The 15277-nt window shown below is 35.9% G+C and overlaps 1 protein-coding gene across 1 annotated transcript in view; it reads left to right on the top strand.

The window, feature by feature from the left end:
• MAN1A1 (mannosidase alpha class 1A member 1) overlaps positions 1–15277 on the top strand; it is a 174198-nt gene that overhangs the window by 98648 nt on the left and 60273 nt on the right. Inside the window, exon 5 of the mRNA XM_077901305.1 lies at positions 233–327. Coding sequence (XP_077757431.1) covers positions 233–327 — 95 coding nt within the window. The remainder of the gene's footprint in view (positions 1–232; positions 328–15277) is intronic.

Below are 15277 nucleotides of genomic sequence, written 5' to 3'. Positions count from 1 at the left end.
CAGGTCTCCCAACATGATTCTAATTGTACAACCAAGATTAGTAATAAATTCCCCACAGCATGATGGCCCTTGGACCATTCTTGCTTTGCTAGGTAATTCTGTTAATTTGAGAAACTTGTATTTTTTCACATAAAGAAAATTTTAAAGTAGAAAAGTGCTAAATGTGCGATGATAGTAGAGCACTTTTTGTTTTGCTTACAACAGTAGCTTATGTAATTGTTTAACTTTTCAGATATTTCGAAAGAAAGCAGTGGAACTTGGGGTGAAATTGTTACCTGCATTTCATACTCCATCTGGAATACCTTGGGCATTGCTGAATATAAAAAGGTAAAACTCTTCATTTTAACAACATATATTTTTTTTAAGTTGGAACATGCAATACCGTGATTTAACTGAATGGATAATTACTTGTATGATGTCAATGACTGGCAGTGGAAGCTATTAGTTTTCCAGTGCTCCTTGGCCTTACGGGGGTCCCTGTCACAAGATGGCATGACCCCACAGGGTCATCCAAGCCAAACATGATTTGAGATCTTTGTTATTTCATGGTGATAGTACATTTCGTTTCTCTATAGATACCAAGAGCATCCCTTCATCTTTAAAATTGTCCAAAGCATTTAACTTCCAAAGAGTCCATCCAGTTCCTAAGAGCACTTACTTCAGTTAGGCCTCTGGCAGAGTAATTGCAGAGCTTAGAGCCTTGGACTGATCAGATCTCCCCTGTAAGGGGTGACAAAAGGGGAGCACCTGGGGCTGCCCTGCCCACATCTGTAAAGGAGAGAAGGGAACTGCCCTGCCGACCCAGATTAGCCAGACCTGCTCATGCTTGGGTGGAGAATCTTGTTATGCTAAGTCCATGGGAATTTTGCTCTCAGAAAACCGGGATTAAACGGACTTTCTGGTACTTTCCCAAGGAGTAGTTTGAATTTTCACAATAGCTTCAACATTTTGTCAATCAACAGTTTTATCTTAAACTTCCTTCTTAACTCCTTCATCCCCATAAGTAATTCATTGCTTATGTAACTCTTTGTGGTGATGGTGATAATGATGATAACTATAGCTATTTTATCATCATGAAATATGAAGCTTTGTTTTAGGCTCTGGGCATGCATTGCGACATTCAATCCCACAATAACCCAATAAGGTCCATACTGTTGTTATCTCCATTTTACTAACGGAAACTAATAAGGAACTTGTGTTGCAAAGAAATTAAGTAACTTGCCCAACATCATACTGTCTGTTACTGGTAGAGATAAAATATGTGCTTAGACGTTTATACACACATTGATGCATAGGCACGAACGAAAGGGCTTCCTTGGTTTAGAAATGCCAAGAGGATGTACAGGGTGGTTTGGCAGGATTAATGCACACTTATTCTTAATTATTTCTTTTAGTGACTTTCCTAAAATTAATCTTAAAAATCATGAAATTAATTATTTGGTTAATAAATCAGTTAAATGCCATGCTTTGTTTTCATTTGTAGGTTAAGTATCTGTCCCTTGAAATCACCCTGTACCTGTGTATAAGTGTGTGTGTGCTCGCCTGTGTGTGTAAGTGTGTGTGTGTTTGGGGCTGGGGTATTGTAGAGCAGTGAGACAGGGAGAGAACACACAGCTAGGCCATGTACTCTATTATATATTGTGATGTCTCAGGATCCATTTATCCCTTTAGGGGTCTTAGGGTTTTCTCTGTCACCTTGAGATCATAGCATCTGCTACAGGGACTTTAAAGCAAGAGTGGGTATATGCTTGGCCTGGAGGCAGGATGGTGTTTGTTTGGAGGACCATGAGTTTTTTATTTAGCTCATATAGATCACCTATAATAACCTTCCATATCTTTGGACTTTGTATTTATAGATAGTATTCTGACCTAGAAACTAATCTCCATGAAATAAGACCTGGTTACAAAAACACTGCACATTTAACACTTTTTTTGTCCTATTTACCCTCTGAAAAAAATGACATGAGAATAATAATACATTGATTTCAATGATTATCAGGAGACCTGGTTCTAAATCCAGGTGTCTTTAGAGCAGTCATTTCAACCCTCCAGGATTATTTGTAAACGGAAGTTAGGCTACTTCGGTAGTTGTTTTGTGAACCTTTACAGGCTTATAGGCGCCTTTGAAATTCAGATGAAACATGGCTCTCTCTTCATAAAATGCACATTCCTGAGTACACATATTTTTACAAAATTTCCAAAAGCAAACAGTACCATTGGAGCCCACCTAGAACCTAAGAACCCCAAGCTTAAAATTCTGGAGTGAATGATCACTCCAACCTTCTACTCTAAGATTCTGTGGAGCTAGTTCATAATACTTCCTGGAAAGTATTGAAATTAAGTAAGTCCCAACTAAAACTTGCAGAGAGAGGTGTGCATCTACATCTTTGCAGAAGTTCAGCCAATTATTGTAGGGTGCTGATATCATTCAGTTAGTTCTAGCCTCTCTTAAGAAAAGCATAAGAAATTAGATTATTTTAAAGCCTATTTAATTTTACTTAGTGTTTATTTCTAACAGCCAAGATGATTTTCCTTCAGTTAAATCTATCCTTAGTGTAGAAAAATATGGAGACATTTTTCAGTACATAAAGAAATACTTCTAAAAACTATTAATCCTCTGTTGACTTTCATATCTATACCTCTTAGAAACTCATTAACTGGGGCATTATGCTTTTTTAATAAAACATTATTTTGAATATATAGTATCTTACATTAGATTTTTTTAATTTCGGGGATTACATTGGGATCCCTGGGTGGCGCAGCGGTTTGGCGCCTGCCTTTGGCCCAGGGCGTGATCCTGGAGACCCGGGATCGAATCCCACGTCGGGTTCCCGGTGCATGGAGCCTGCTTCTCCCTCTGCCTATGTCTCTGCCTATCTCTCTCTCTCTCTCTCTCTCTCTCTGACTATCATAAATAAATAAAAATTAAAAAAAATTTTTTCGGGGATTACAGGATAATTATATATGGTAAAAATGAATGTGCCATTTTATTTATGTATTCTCTAATATTTTCATGTCAAACAAGAGGAAATTAGGTGACCCTTTGACAGTTGATGGGAACACTTAAATTCTTCCTGGCGATCTGTATGAATTTTCTTTTTTTAATTTATTTATGATAGTCACACACAGAGAGAGAGAGAGAGAGAGAGGCAGAGACACAGGCAGAGGGAGAAGCAGGCTCCATGCACCGGGAGCCCGACATGGGATTCGATCCCGGGTCTCCAGGATCGTGCCCTGGGCCAAAGGCAGGCGCTAAACCGCTGCACCACCCAGGGATCCCTGTATGAATTTTTTGATCATACATTTTATCTATTCTCAATCCCATTTATGAAATAGCGGTAACTTACCCAAATGCAGAGAATAAGCCATGGCAAAATTAATAGTACGATTAATACACTAAAATGCCTTGTATCCCTTTGCCCAATCAAGTGTACTCATTGAATCCATTCTCCTTCCAGCTGTGAGGTTTGTTTATCATCTTAGAGAATATCCTCTAGGAGAAGAAGACAGAGTTTCATATTTATCTGCAATAACTACATTTCAGGATGTGCTGTTCCTGTCAGCTTGTACATATATGCTGTTTCCTCTGAATATCTATATTTTTACAGTATGGGCTAGAGGATAAAGGACAGCTGGCAGGGAACTTCTTTTCTAGTTTTTTAAAGACTGTCACCAGTAGAATTTTCAAAAGAGAGGAGAAAAAAATATGTCTGGCAAAAGCAGATTTTCTTAATTATCTTCTCAGAATAAGGGAGTGTCTGTGGAATGATGCCCCCAAGAAAAAAGTGCTTGAGGATGCTTTTTAGAAGAGCTACATACTCACTGTTGACTGGCTTTGAGAATTTGGGCAATAATTAAAATGGGAGAGGTATAGAATATGCTGTCTGTAATATCATAGTCGTCTTCTCTCTCAATTCTGAAAATATGGATGCTGTCCTTTGCCAACACCTATATGTTAACAAAAAAAAATGTGAACATGTTGGTGTTATCCATTCTCATCCCTCTAGTATTCAGATCATTGCCTGAAGATAATTGGTTTCTTTACCTTCTCTTTGTAAGAAATAAACATTTATTTTAGTCGCTGCTGTGATGAAGTTTCCATGCTAGGTCCTGGGAAGATTTTCCTGTTTCTCTTCACTTTATTTAAAAAGATAACAGACATGGTCTTTCCCTCAGGGTATTCAGAGCCTGGTTGGTAAAGCACAATATATATTTTATATGTTACTATATTATACACTCATGTAATTGACAAACGTAAGATTGTGCCAAGGAGAGATACTAAGTCCTCACTGAGTTGAGTTTAAAGCAAGCAGTTAGTTTGAATTGGGGAGGTTGATGCATTTGGAGCCAAAACACCAATAAGCCAAATTGGATTTCAGCATTTGTACAAACTGAGAAGAGCAGAACTTCTAAATTATTTACTCATATTCTACCTTAGGAATTCTGTCCCAAAATCTGTTCAGGAAAAAAAAAAAGTAATTATCTCTTTTGCTACATCTGTAATAATTCTTAGTTTCATAGCTGCTATATTTAAGTTGTAAAGTTAATCGGAATTGTGACTTAGTGGTAATTTGAACAGATACCTAGTGTTATTATACACAGGACCTGTTTGGACCAACATACTGGCTTCACCAGTACGATAGTAGAATGAAGATACAGGAGTTTATATCGCACCTCTGCTAAAAGGAAAGCGTTGCCTTTTCAGTAGATTAGATTTTTGGTAGAACTCAATTTCTCTAATGTGAAAAATGTCAAAATTTGATGTCTGATTTTATTATTACCGTGAACAGGAGGCCCTCTGCATTCTTTTCCTCTACCCTACAGAAGAAAAATCGCCTCTTTGGTTTGTGAAATCAGGCATTTCACCATTTCCATATTCCTAGGTGTAAGTCAAGCGTAGGTAGAGTAAACTTATTAAATTTGGGGGTTTTCTCCAGTGTGTTCTTAATTTAAAATAATATAGCTAATGTTCCCATTATTCATTTCTATCACAGGGCATGCAGTCTAGGCATTCCTAATAATTATTCTGTCTTTCTTGATAAATGAGTTACTTTTAGCTATATACTATTTTATCACTTGTTTCTCTCTTGGTGGATTTTTCTAAAAACTGACACTCGCAACACTTGCCTGGTGGTTATATTAGGTTGGTGGAATGTCTACAGTGTGCGCTTTTGTGGCGCACATCAAGGAATGTGCTGGGAAATGACTGATCTCCTTTCCAGCTCTCATTAGGCAGCAAGGTGATGAATGAGCAGAACTCTCTCACCTGTTTTTATTTCCTGCTTTGTAAAGCCTTATTTACTGACTACTCTAATTACCAACACAAATGCATACTCTATCATTAGTTACATTGCAATTTGTATTATTATTATAATTAAATTGCAAATTGCTTTACTTTAACTGAAATGGGACCTTAATTAAGAATAGTACATAGCTTAATGTTTTCTAATAGTGAAAGATTATCCTGTGTGATGCACGTGTACCATGTATATTGTAACAAAAGGCGGTAGCCCCTTTATTGCATTCTATTTTGGTGGGGTAAAGTGCTTAAATATTGATTGTAGTTGGTTTTAATAGACACAGACTATGAAAGACGGTCTAATTAGACCAAATATCTTCTAAAATATTTTCCATACATCTCCCTGTGTTTTATTTTGGACAGTTGAAATATGGATGTCCACATTATTAAATTTATAAAAGCAGAATACGGTTTCATACTTCAACATCATAAGAATAATATTTTTTAAAAAATCAAGAAACACATTTTTAGCATGAGTATGACAAACTTATATTTAAGGATTTGCTAATATTCTGAAGCAAAATAGCAATTATGCTAAAAAAGGTTCTGCAGAAGTGATACAGCCTGAGTGTAAAATCAGAGTTGTGTCTTATTCTCTTTTATTTATATGTTTTATGGATCTATTAAGAATTCAAAGAGGAGTCCAGCCAACTTTAGGAAAGAAAGAAGTTCTGGTCTTTCTAAGCATCTTAAGCTAACCTCCTCTGTGTCTTTATTTTTTCTGATTGAATGTTTTATTAAATTGGACTTCCCTCTTTTATCTATTTTAATTCTTTCGGCCATTTGTACTTTTTTGGAAATAGTAGTAACCATATCTTAAGGTTTTAATACTGACATGTACAAAGTAATTAATAGGAGACATTAGAATATTAGTACCATAGTTAAAGCTGCTATTTATTAATATTGTCGATATAGCTCTTGGTCTTGGATTATTCATTAAACTGAGTTTGTCTTCTCATAAATTAAATTAAAATAATGGCAATTATCATACTTATTCTGATGACCTCATAAAGCTTTCGTGAAAATCTAATGAATTAATTGCAAGAAGAGATTTATCATTTTAAAGTGATAAGAAATAAAGGTAAATTGAAATTATTATTAATTTATGGTCTTGTTCTCAGTTTTCATTATAAAATTATTTCATTATAAAATTATATATCATTATATATATATACACACACACACACACATATGATAATATATAGCTAAAACTAATTTGGTTTTGATGCCTCTTTAAGACAGTATGACAGCCATTCAATCTTTCTAACCCATTCTCAAGTCCCATTTTCCAGGTCAGGAAGAGAGATGGTATTGGTAGAACCAGCTGGGAGTATGGAGAGAATGTCTCCATGTAGTACATACAGGATTCTGGTAGCTCCATACTGTATTTCCTTAAGGACTTACTATTTTTTTAGATAATTTTGGAATTCGCCTGTAGGACCAAAACTCATTTTTCTAAAATTGTACTTATTGGTGAATTATCTCCTCTAGAAATAAGAACTGCTCCATCCATAAGATTTAAGAAGAGTGTGAGGCAATAAAATGCAATGTTCTTTTGACAAGTCCCACATATTAATTAGTATTCTATTAATATGGCACAAACCTTGTCTGTTTGGAAAATATGTATGTATTCTTGCTGTAAACATCCACACAGCCCTCTTTCCTAATTCTTAAGCTGCCCAACTTGTGTTGAGAGCCCAACTGCTGTGGTTACCTTCTATCAATGATTCTCAGCCTTTCCAGTGCTTGAGAATAACTAGGGCATTTAAAAGTATATATTATTGCTGCCTCCCTCTCTACCAGTCTGTTTCATTTGGCTTGGAATGAGGTCCTGGCATTTTTCAAGCCTTCCTCAGCCATTCCAATATTCCGCTGGGGTTGAGAATCACTGCTTTAAGTCTAGTATATATGTATATCCTGAGGATTCCAGCTTCATTCCTCTTCTCACTTAACTTTGAAAACACTTCTCTGTCCATTGATGGTCAATTTAACATTGAAATATAGAAATATTAGAAAATTGGTTTGAAAATATCCAGCATTAATAGAACAATAGTTCTCAAATTTTAGAGTATGTAAGAATTGCCTAGAGGGTTTCTTAAAAACACATATAGCTGGACTCCACCCACAGAGTTTCTGTGGACAGGTTTTTGGTAAAGGCTCAATAATTTGCATTCCTCATGGGATCCCAGCCAATGCAGAAGCGAATGCTTCAACCACACTTTAAGAACCATTGTAATATAAGAAATGAGCCGTCAGAGCTATTTAGATTCTTAAATCTCAGAGCTGCTCAGTGAAGCCCCCAATTCCAAACATCCTTTGGGGGGGTGGGGTGAGGAGTGTGGGGGTTTCTGTTTCTATGACTAGTTTACTTTTGTTATTACCCAACACTTTCACTTAACTCTAAGCAGTTTGTTGCTGCTTCTGAAAAGCCGCTAATTCCAGACAATTACCCAAAAAGAATTTACATGTTCCTTTTTCCCATGTACTCTTAATTTTTTTTTAAACCGATAAGACTAGAAAGCAAATGTTGGTGCATTTTAGCATAGAGGGAGGAAAAAAGGCATTTTTAATTAAGGACTTCGGGGTAACTTAGAAAGGAGAATCATTTCTGTAAAGTCATGCCATGGCTCAGGCAAAGCAACTTTATTTTAAGCAGCTGGTGACCTGCCCCTGTACCTGAGGGCGTTCCAGAGCTAAAGAGGCTGTGATCATCTTCCCAGAGGAAGGGGGCGGGGAACCTAGGCTTCTTCTGGATCATTTAATTCTCTCACCAAGCTTCATATCACTACATCTATGCCAGGCACTCAGTAGCTTGACCAAACTAAAGGCTTTTATTTATTCCAAGTGGACAATAAAGGTAGCAGTGCTTAATTTAAATGTCCTTTGTGTATATCCTCCTTTTTTGAGACTTAAGAGACAAGCAGTTCTGAACAAAGGATGCTTTGCTATTTCTTAGTCATTGTGAGGCAGTAAGAATTTGAAGAACCTAAAGGTACCTGAACTGTTCCATTTCTTCCCACTCCCCTGGCTGTAATTGAAGTTAATACCCAGGTAAATGAGATTTTCCATGTCTTTTATTCCCTGGAGGAGGAAGCAGACCACATCTGTCTTTGAACACAGGCTTTCACAGTCCTCATTACTTCTCTACACCACCCCACCCTCTTGCTTCATGAATGCCCATCTGCCACAGATCACTTCAGTTGTGCTTCTGGTAGGGAATGGGAGAAAATTGACATGTGAATGGAATAAAGCGGCTAATGTTCTATTCAACCATGGATTAGATGCTGAAATTTTTTTTTTCTGTATTTCCTTAAGGACCTACAGTTAAGGTTAAATTACAGCATATGAGTAATTAAAGTGCAGAAATTTATCAAAGGTGATGTGTAGGCAATTGAAAGACAATCTATCCCAAGAGGGCTCCTTAAATCTCTTTAAAAATGACTTGTGGTATGTGGGAAGTCTGTTAAGAGGCCTTCCTCACTTTTCAGTTTTTAGCAGATAGATCCTTAATACAAAATCCATGAGACTGGTTGTTAAATATGACCACTGCTTTCCCCACAGCATTCCCACTGTTTAAGCAGTTAACTCACCAGGGCAATTTTAAGGACAATTATAGTTATTTGAATGCAACAAACTCAGTGGCTTTCATCTCAAGTTTTTCAAAGGCGCAGAACTAGTATTTTACAGATTCGGCTTTGTTTGCTATATTCACACAATCGGTGGCAAATCAGACTTGGCAATTTGAAATGTATTCGGTGTCCAGGACTTAAATTAGGAACAAGTCAGAACACATAATTCATACAATGACTTTACAGGTCAGCAGTGGAATAATCTTTTCAAGGAGCTTGCTATCCTGGGTTTTTAATGAAGCAGCAATCAATTTTTCCTGTGATTAATCTCAAGACCAGGCTCATGTTTTTAGTGTGGGGCAAACCTTTCAAATATCTAATTAATAAAGTTTAATCTAAAAGTTTATGAAATCGTTTGATTAGATGTTTGGAAATCAGCCTAGGTATCAAAGCACTTTCTCAGCCCTTATTATTGTTAATCACTATAAATATTCAATGAACTACTTTGAATCTTTGGGAATTGGAAGATCAATATAAAGTATTTATACTACAGCCAATAGTTTTTAAAGGCTTTATAATCTCTGTGGGTACATTAACCACTCCATGTTTCCTGCTCATGCAGTAATAGTTGTAGTTGATCTGTTCTAAAAATGGGATGAACAATAATTGATTACAGTCTTTTATTAACTAGAAAAAATGATGGAGCAATAATAAGAATTAATTGTAATTTACTAATTTGGAAATTAATGTGCAGCTGGGCATGAGTACAGGCAATGCAATTTGGTGATTTAGCAATCATGACAAACTATCTTCATCTCTAAGGTAGAGAGCTGCTGGCTTTCCTTTATTTGATTTTTAGTAACAGACCTAGTTTTGGGAAGACTTTATATGAATGCTCATGTTGCCCTTTTATCCTGGAAATGTCAATTGAAGTTTAGCATTATTAATTAGATCTTACCTTCCCTCTTTGTCATGTCATGCTATAGTTTTTATGGAACATTTGTACAAAACAGTGATTACTGGTAATTGACCTGCATATGTTGAATAATCTTAAGATGCTACTGAGAGTTTAATGTACCTTGTAAATTGAGAGGCTTCCAATTAAGTCAAGTTCTTAAGATAATCACTTTCAAAACTAATCAAGTAATAGGACATTAGTAAAGCTCTTATTGACTTAATTGTGACAAATTAATAAACAGATCCAGTGCAATTACTATAATGGTCCTATCAGTGAAAACTTTTCCAAAATTTGAACATAAATCTATCCTACCCTCTGGAAGTATAATAAAAGTTACATAAACCATTTTAAAGGTGGGTATCATTCTTAATAACTGTGTGTGAGTACATCGTACAAATCCCTTGGATTTGTTGTGTTTCTTTCTTTTTAAGTATGACTACATTTATTTCAAAGGTCAGTGAATCTACTTGCTAAACTCTTAAAGCATATTTTATAAGAGATCTTCTGTATGCCATGGACAAAATGATTCAAACACATTTTTGGGTTCTCTCATCTCTGTTTTTCTATGCCTGTGACCTGGAGGTTGGTGCCCTCTCTCCTCAGACTACAGAATGTCCTGTCCCACTCTTGGTCCCAAAGAGCTGTCAGCATAGTGCCTTTTTATACCTCATAGACACTCTGCAAATGGGCTTTGGGAAATAAATGAATTATGAATTACAGATTTGCCATAATTTTTTAATATCTGACAGTGCCAATTTCTATCACTTTGCTGATTATGTTAAAGAAAATGGCAGCAGGAAGAACAAGAATATAAGTCCTGCTTTCACTACCTTAAAAACAGTATGACAAACATAAATATTTCTCAAAACACATCAAACCATGCGTTTAAGATGCTGTGTTTTACAGATAGAATTCTATTAAAAATTAACATGATCACATCTCTTCTTTGGTTTTCTCATTTGTTGAAGTGGGACTAATAAATTGTATCAATTTTATCGGGGTAATGTCTGTGACAGAACCCTGAAATTCAAAAAGCCTAGTCTTTTAGATCCAAAAGACACTGGAATTTCAGGATCCTGAAATCATCATGGCAGCTCTCCATACCGTCCATCCCTACCACCTGTGTTAAAATTAGACTTCACAAAAGAGGGGATTTTCATGTAAAGAAGTGTGCACACACGCACGCATGTATGTGTATATGTGTGTGATAGGTATACACACATCTGTGATTCTAACAAGCCTCCCATGTACTCAGTTTATAACTCATAGGCTTCCTCAAGGGAAGCATTGTAGGATCCTCATAGCAATTGTCCTCATCTGGAAAGACAAAGGGAAATAAAGTACACAATTGAACTGCCCAGCTGAAGAAGGGTTATTTTTAAACTATTGGAATAAACTAAAGTAAGGACTGCAATAAGGACTAAAATTGTGGTGATTTCATTAATTGTGAGGCATTAAAATTGTGGGTCTTGAAAATTTTATGTTAACACTGTACAAAGGCAGCACTTTTAGCCACTGATTTACATGTAATTACTGTAGCTAGCCACACAAAGGAATTTGCACCCCACTATTCTATCAGGACCATAAGCTCATGGTTTTTAAGTTTTTTTGCCCTCTTATCAGTAAAATATTTTTGAGCACTTACTCTAGAACATGCACTTTTATTTGTAAATTATATATACATATACCACTGTATTAATATGTGCTATGCATTTAAAAACACTCAAAAGTAAATTTGTAAAGGATAAGAAACAGATGAGGAAAGGAAATATTTTATTAGGAATAAATAATTTTAATCAGAGCGGTGTGTGTTTTTTTTAATTTTTTATTTTTTTTAGTGTAAGGCTTGTGATACAATAAGTAGTAGTCAAAGGTCTTATTCTGCATTACTACATATTTCAAAATTTGATTCTGATGCTGCCCAGAAAAGATTACGAAGTTGTGTTAGTGAGAGAAGAGTGGTACTGGCTGACCTTCCTAAACGTGATGTTTGTTTTAAATCCCATCCTTTGATTATGCAAAGAATATTCTTGTAATTCTATCAGAAAATGTCAGTCTTTCCTGATACCATCCTTTGTTCTTGCAAACGAATAGAAAGATAGAAAAACCTCTGGAACTCTTCCTTTAGATTTTAAAGCAGAATAGAAACTTTCATTCTCACGATACAGATATGAGTTGTAATATGATCCACTTTCATAAATATTTTTATAAATGTCCAGTTTCTAAATGATCTTTCCTTAGAGTTCTTTACAAATTCAGATTCTTTTTCCATGTTAAACTGTTACATTTTTTTTTTCAAGTTGTAGATTAAGTGTGTTGTTTTCTTCCTGTTTCTTCTCTTCCTCCTCTCTCTCCTCCTAACTTGTAGGGTAGCATACTACGGACAACCACCTGTCCCAGAAAACTTCAGCAAATAAAGACACTTTTCTTTTTCTGAAATAGCAACTCTTGACTAAATACTTTGCCTCAAGACAATGAGAAAATCTCTGTTGCAAAATATTTTCATGGTCACTGTCCATCTCTTTACAAAATACTGTAATACCACAATTACTGCGAAAGGTCTTGGGTTTTAAAATTAACTGTATCAATGACATTCTATAGCTCATAAACCACAACATATCAAAAGTCACTGACAGCTGTAGAACAAGTGAGGTCCCCTGCTGACCTCTGCTCACTGTGTAATCTCTGCAGGAACATCGTGGGAGTATCTTGTATGAAGCCTTTTACATAAGCACCAAGGGAGGGGAGCGTGAATATCTGAATATTTAATTTGATAAAGCCTTCTTTTTTTCCTTCCAGATAAAAAATTTAGGAATAGCAGCTTTGATAGTTTCTTCCTGCACTCTAATTAAGAGTCTTGCATTCTGCTTCAAAGGCTGCTGCCATAAACAATAAATATCCAAATGTCATTTACCTTTGTCAAGCCCAGACCAATGTCTTATCACTTGGCAGTTTATAATGGGCATATTGTCTCGTTATATTAAGTGGACTTTGATCCTGTTTAGATTACTCTTGAGAATATTTTTTAAATTGGTTTCAAGGGAAGTTCTAAATTACTTTTAACCAGCTCTAAATATTATAAGACTAAATAATCTTGTGGCACACTCTCTGTTATTTGTATTAATTTTCTCCACTTTAAAATGGGTCAGCTGCAGAGGCATGCCTGAAAAGATCATCAATTAGATCAAGAAATTTTCTAAGGTGAATTATTGGTTTTAATATGAAATATATCAGAAAGTGCTTGAAGACATTAATATTTAATATTGATTGGGTAAACACTAAAATGGCTGCAGGTATCCATCTATCCTGGAAGTGTGATATTTTTTTAAATGAACAGCATATTTTGTGCAAGTATGCAAAGTTTTTGCTAGATTCGAAGGGTTTCAAGTTACAGAATTGGCTAATCTGAGTTTCTGAGGCCTATGACTAAGAGTAATTATTTCATATTTATATTTGAAAATGAGATTTCAAAAACTGGAATTTGTAGAGTAAGTGTTGGCTCTATATAGAATTTATAAAGATAATAGGTTTACTTTTTGAGTTTTTCTAAAGACAGTAAAACCTAGGTCTCTTTTCAAACAAAAGGCGCTGCAAAATTTATTTATTCTTATGTTTATCCTAAAGGAAAAGGGTGTAAAAGGAAGGAGATGGGAAGCAAGAGGAATTATGAGTGTATAAGCTATAGGCAGCCAGACAGCTCATATTAATGCCTTATGTGTCTGCCATTCTCTGTAGTCTATGAAGTTCCAAATATATGTGTATTTTTAAAGTTTCATTAATTTGATTGAATCTAATCTGGCGCAGACATAAATATCCAATTCTGTAATTTGAATTCCCTTTTGAAATCATTTGGAACTATTTGAACTACATATATATATTTTTTTTTTTTTTTAATTTAAAAGCATATATATCTACTTGGTACCTGGTAGAAAGACAGAGGGAGATGTCTAGGTATTTTACTGCCCCTATAGGCTAGTATGGTGCTTCTCTGTTTGTACTCTATTGATGACGATGAAACAATTCCAAGTTGTTGTTTTTTTAAGGGATTAATTTTTTTTATTGGAGTCCAATTTGCCAACATTTAGCATAACACCCAGTGCTCATCCTGCCAAGTGCCCTCCTCAGTGCCTGTCACCCAGTCACCCCAACCCCCCGCCCACCTCCTGTTCTACTACCCCTTGTTCATTTCCCAGAGTTAGGTGTCTCTCATGTTTTGTCACCCTCACTGATATTTTCACTCATATTCTCTCCTTTTCCTTTATTCCCTTTCACTAATTTTTATATTCCCCAAATGAATGAGACCATATAGAGTTTGTCCTTCTCCGATTGACTTACTTCACTCAGCATAATACCCTCCAGTTCCATACATGTCGAAGCAAATGGGGGGGGGGGGTAATTTGTCATTTCTAATGGCTGAGTAATATTCCATTATGTACATAGACCACATCTTCTTTATCCATTCATCTTTCGATGGACACCGAGGCTCCTTCCACAGTTTGGCTATTGTGGACATTGCTGCTATAAACTTCGAGCACCTCCAGGTTATTAAAAAAGTTTTCAGTGAGTCTGGTTGAATTCTCCATACCTTCCAGAACTGAATTTCACCAGTAATTCTAGGGTTTGATATATCTACAAGAATTTTATGTTAAGCTCGCTTCCACTAAAGATAAAAAGAAATATAAGGAAATAGAATCCTTTCTAAAGAGTGAACAATGGGAAATTATATGCATAGCATCTTTGTTATCTGGATATAAAAGGTGGGATTATGGAAATCTCCCCTTCATCTTCTCTTCTAGAATAAAGAACCTGAATTCTTTCAAACCTTTTTTGATAGAACCAATTTTTCTTCCTTCCTGCCACCTTAGTGATTCTTCTTCTACTTCTGTCCTTTCTCCCCATCTTTGTGATAACATGGCCAAAATTGGAGACTGGACCCAATAAGAGTCTTAGTAGGTCTATATGAGGCTCTCTTTGAAACCCTTTTCGTGCAGGCAGGTCCAGAGTCCCCCTAGATTTTAAAAGGCAATACCCACCCCTTCATACATCACTTATACTCCTGAATGTACCCCCTGTCCTTCTTCCAGGAGCTGGTTTTGGGGCCCCTTCTCCTCCCTGGCCCCTCCATCATTTTTGTTTCTTGCCAATTCTTCATCTATAATGTTTCGCTTCAATTCTGTTCTCTATTTATTTCTGGTCCTGTCTTCCTTCTCTTCCACTCAGGCCCTTATCACTCATTTCAACCATTGCCATAACCTTTAACGGATCTTCCTACTGCCAGTTTCCCAAGACGTCTTTCAAAGTTCTGCACTGTGGAAGTGTTTTTTACATGGAAACTTTATCATCTCACTTCCTTGTGTCTTCTTCTTTCATGGTGACTCATTACCTTTAAAAAAAAAAATCAAAATTAGTCAGGCAAAAAGATGCTCTGTATTTCTGTTGTACAAAGCTGTA

This window comes from Canis aureus, chromosome 1 (assembly GCF_053574225.1).
Source record: "Canis aureus isolate CA01 chromosome 1, VMU_Caureus_v.1.0, whole genome shotgun sequence".
NCBI lineage: Eukaryota > Metazoa > Chordata > Mammalia > Carnivora > Canidae > Canis > Canis aureus.
The sequence above is the reverse complement of the archived record's forward strand: the minus strand, read 5'-3'. Positions and strand labels throughout refer to the sequence as shown.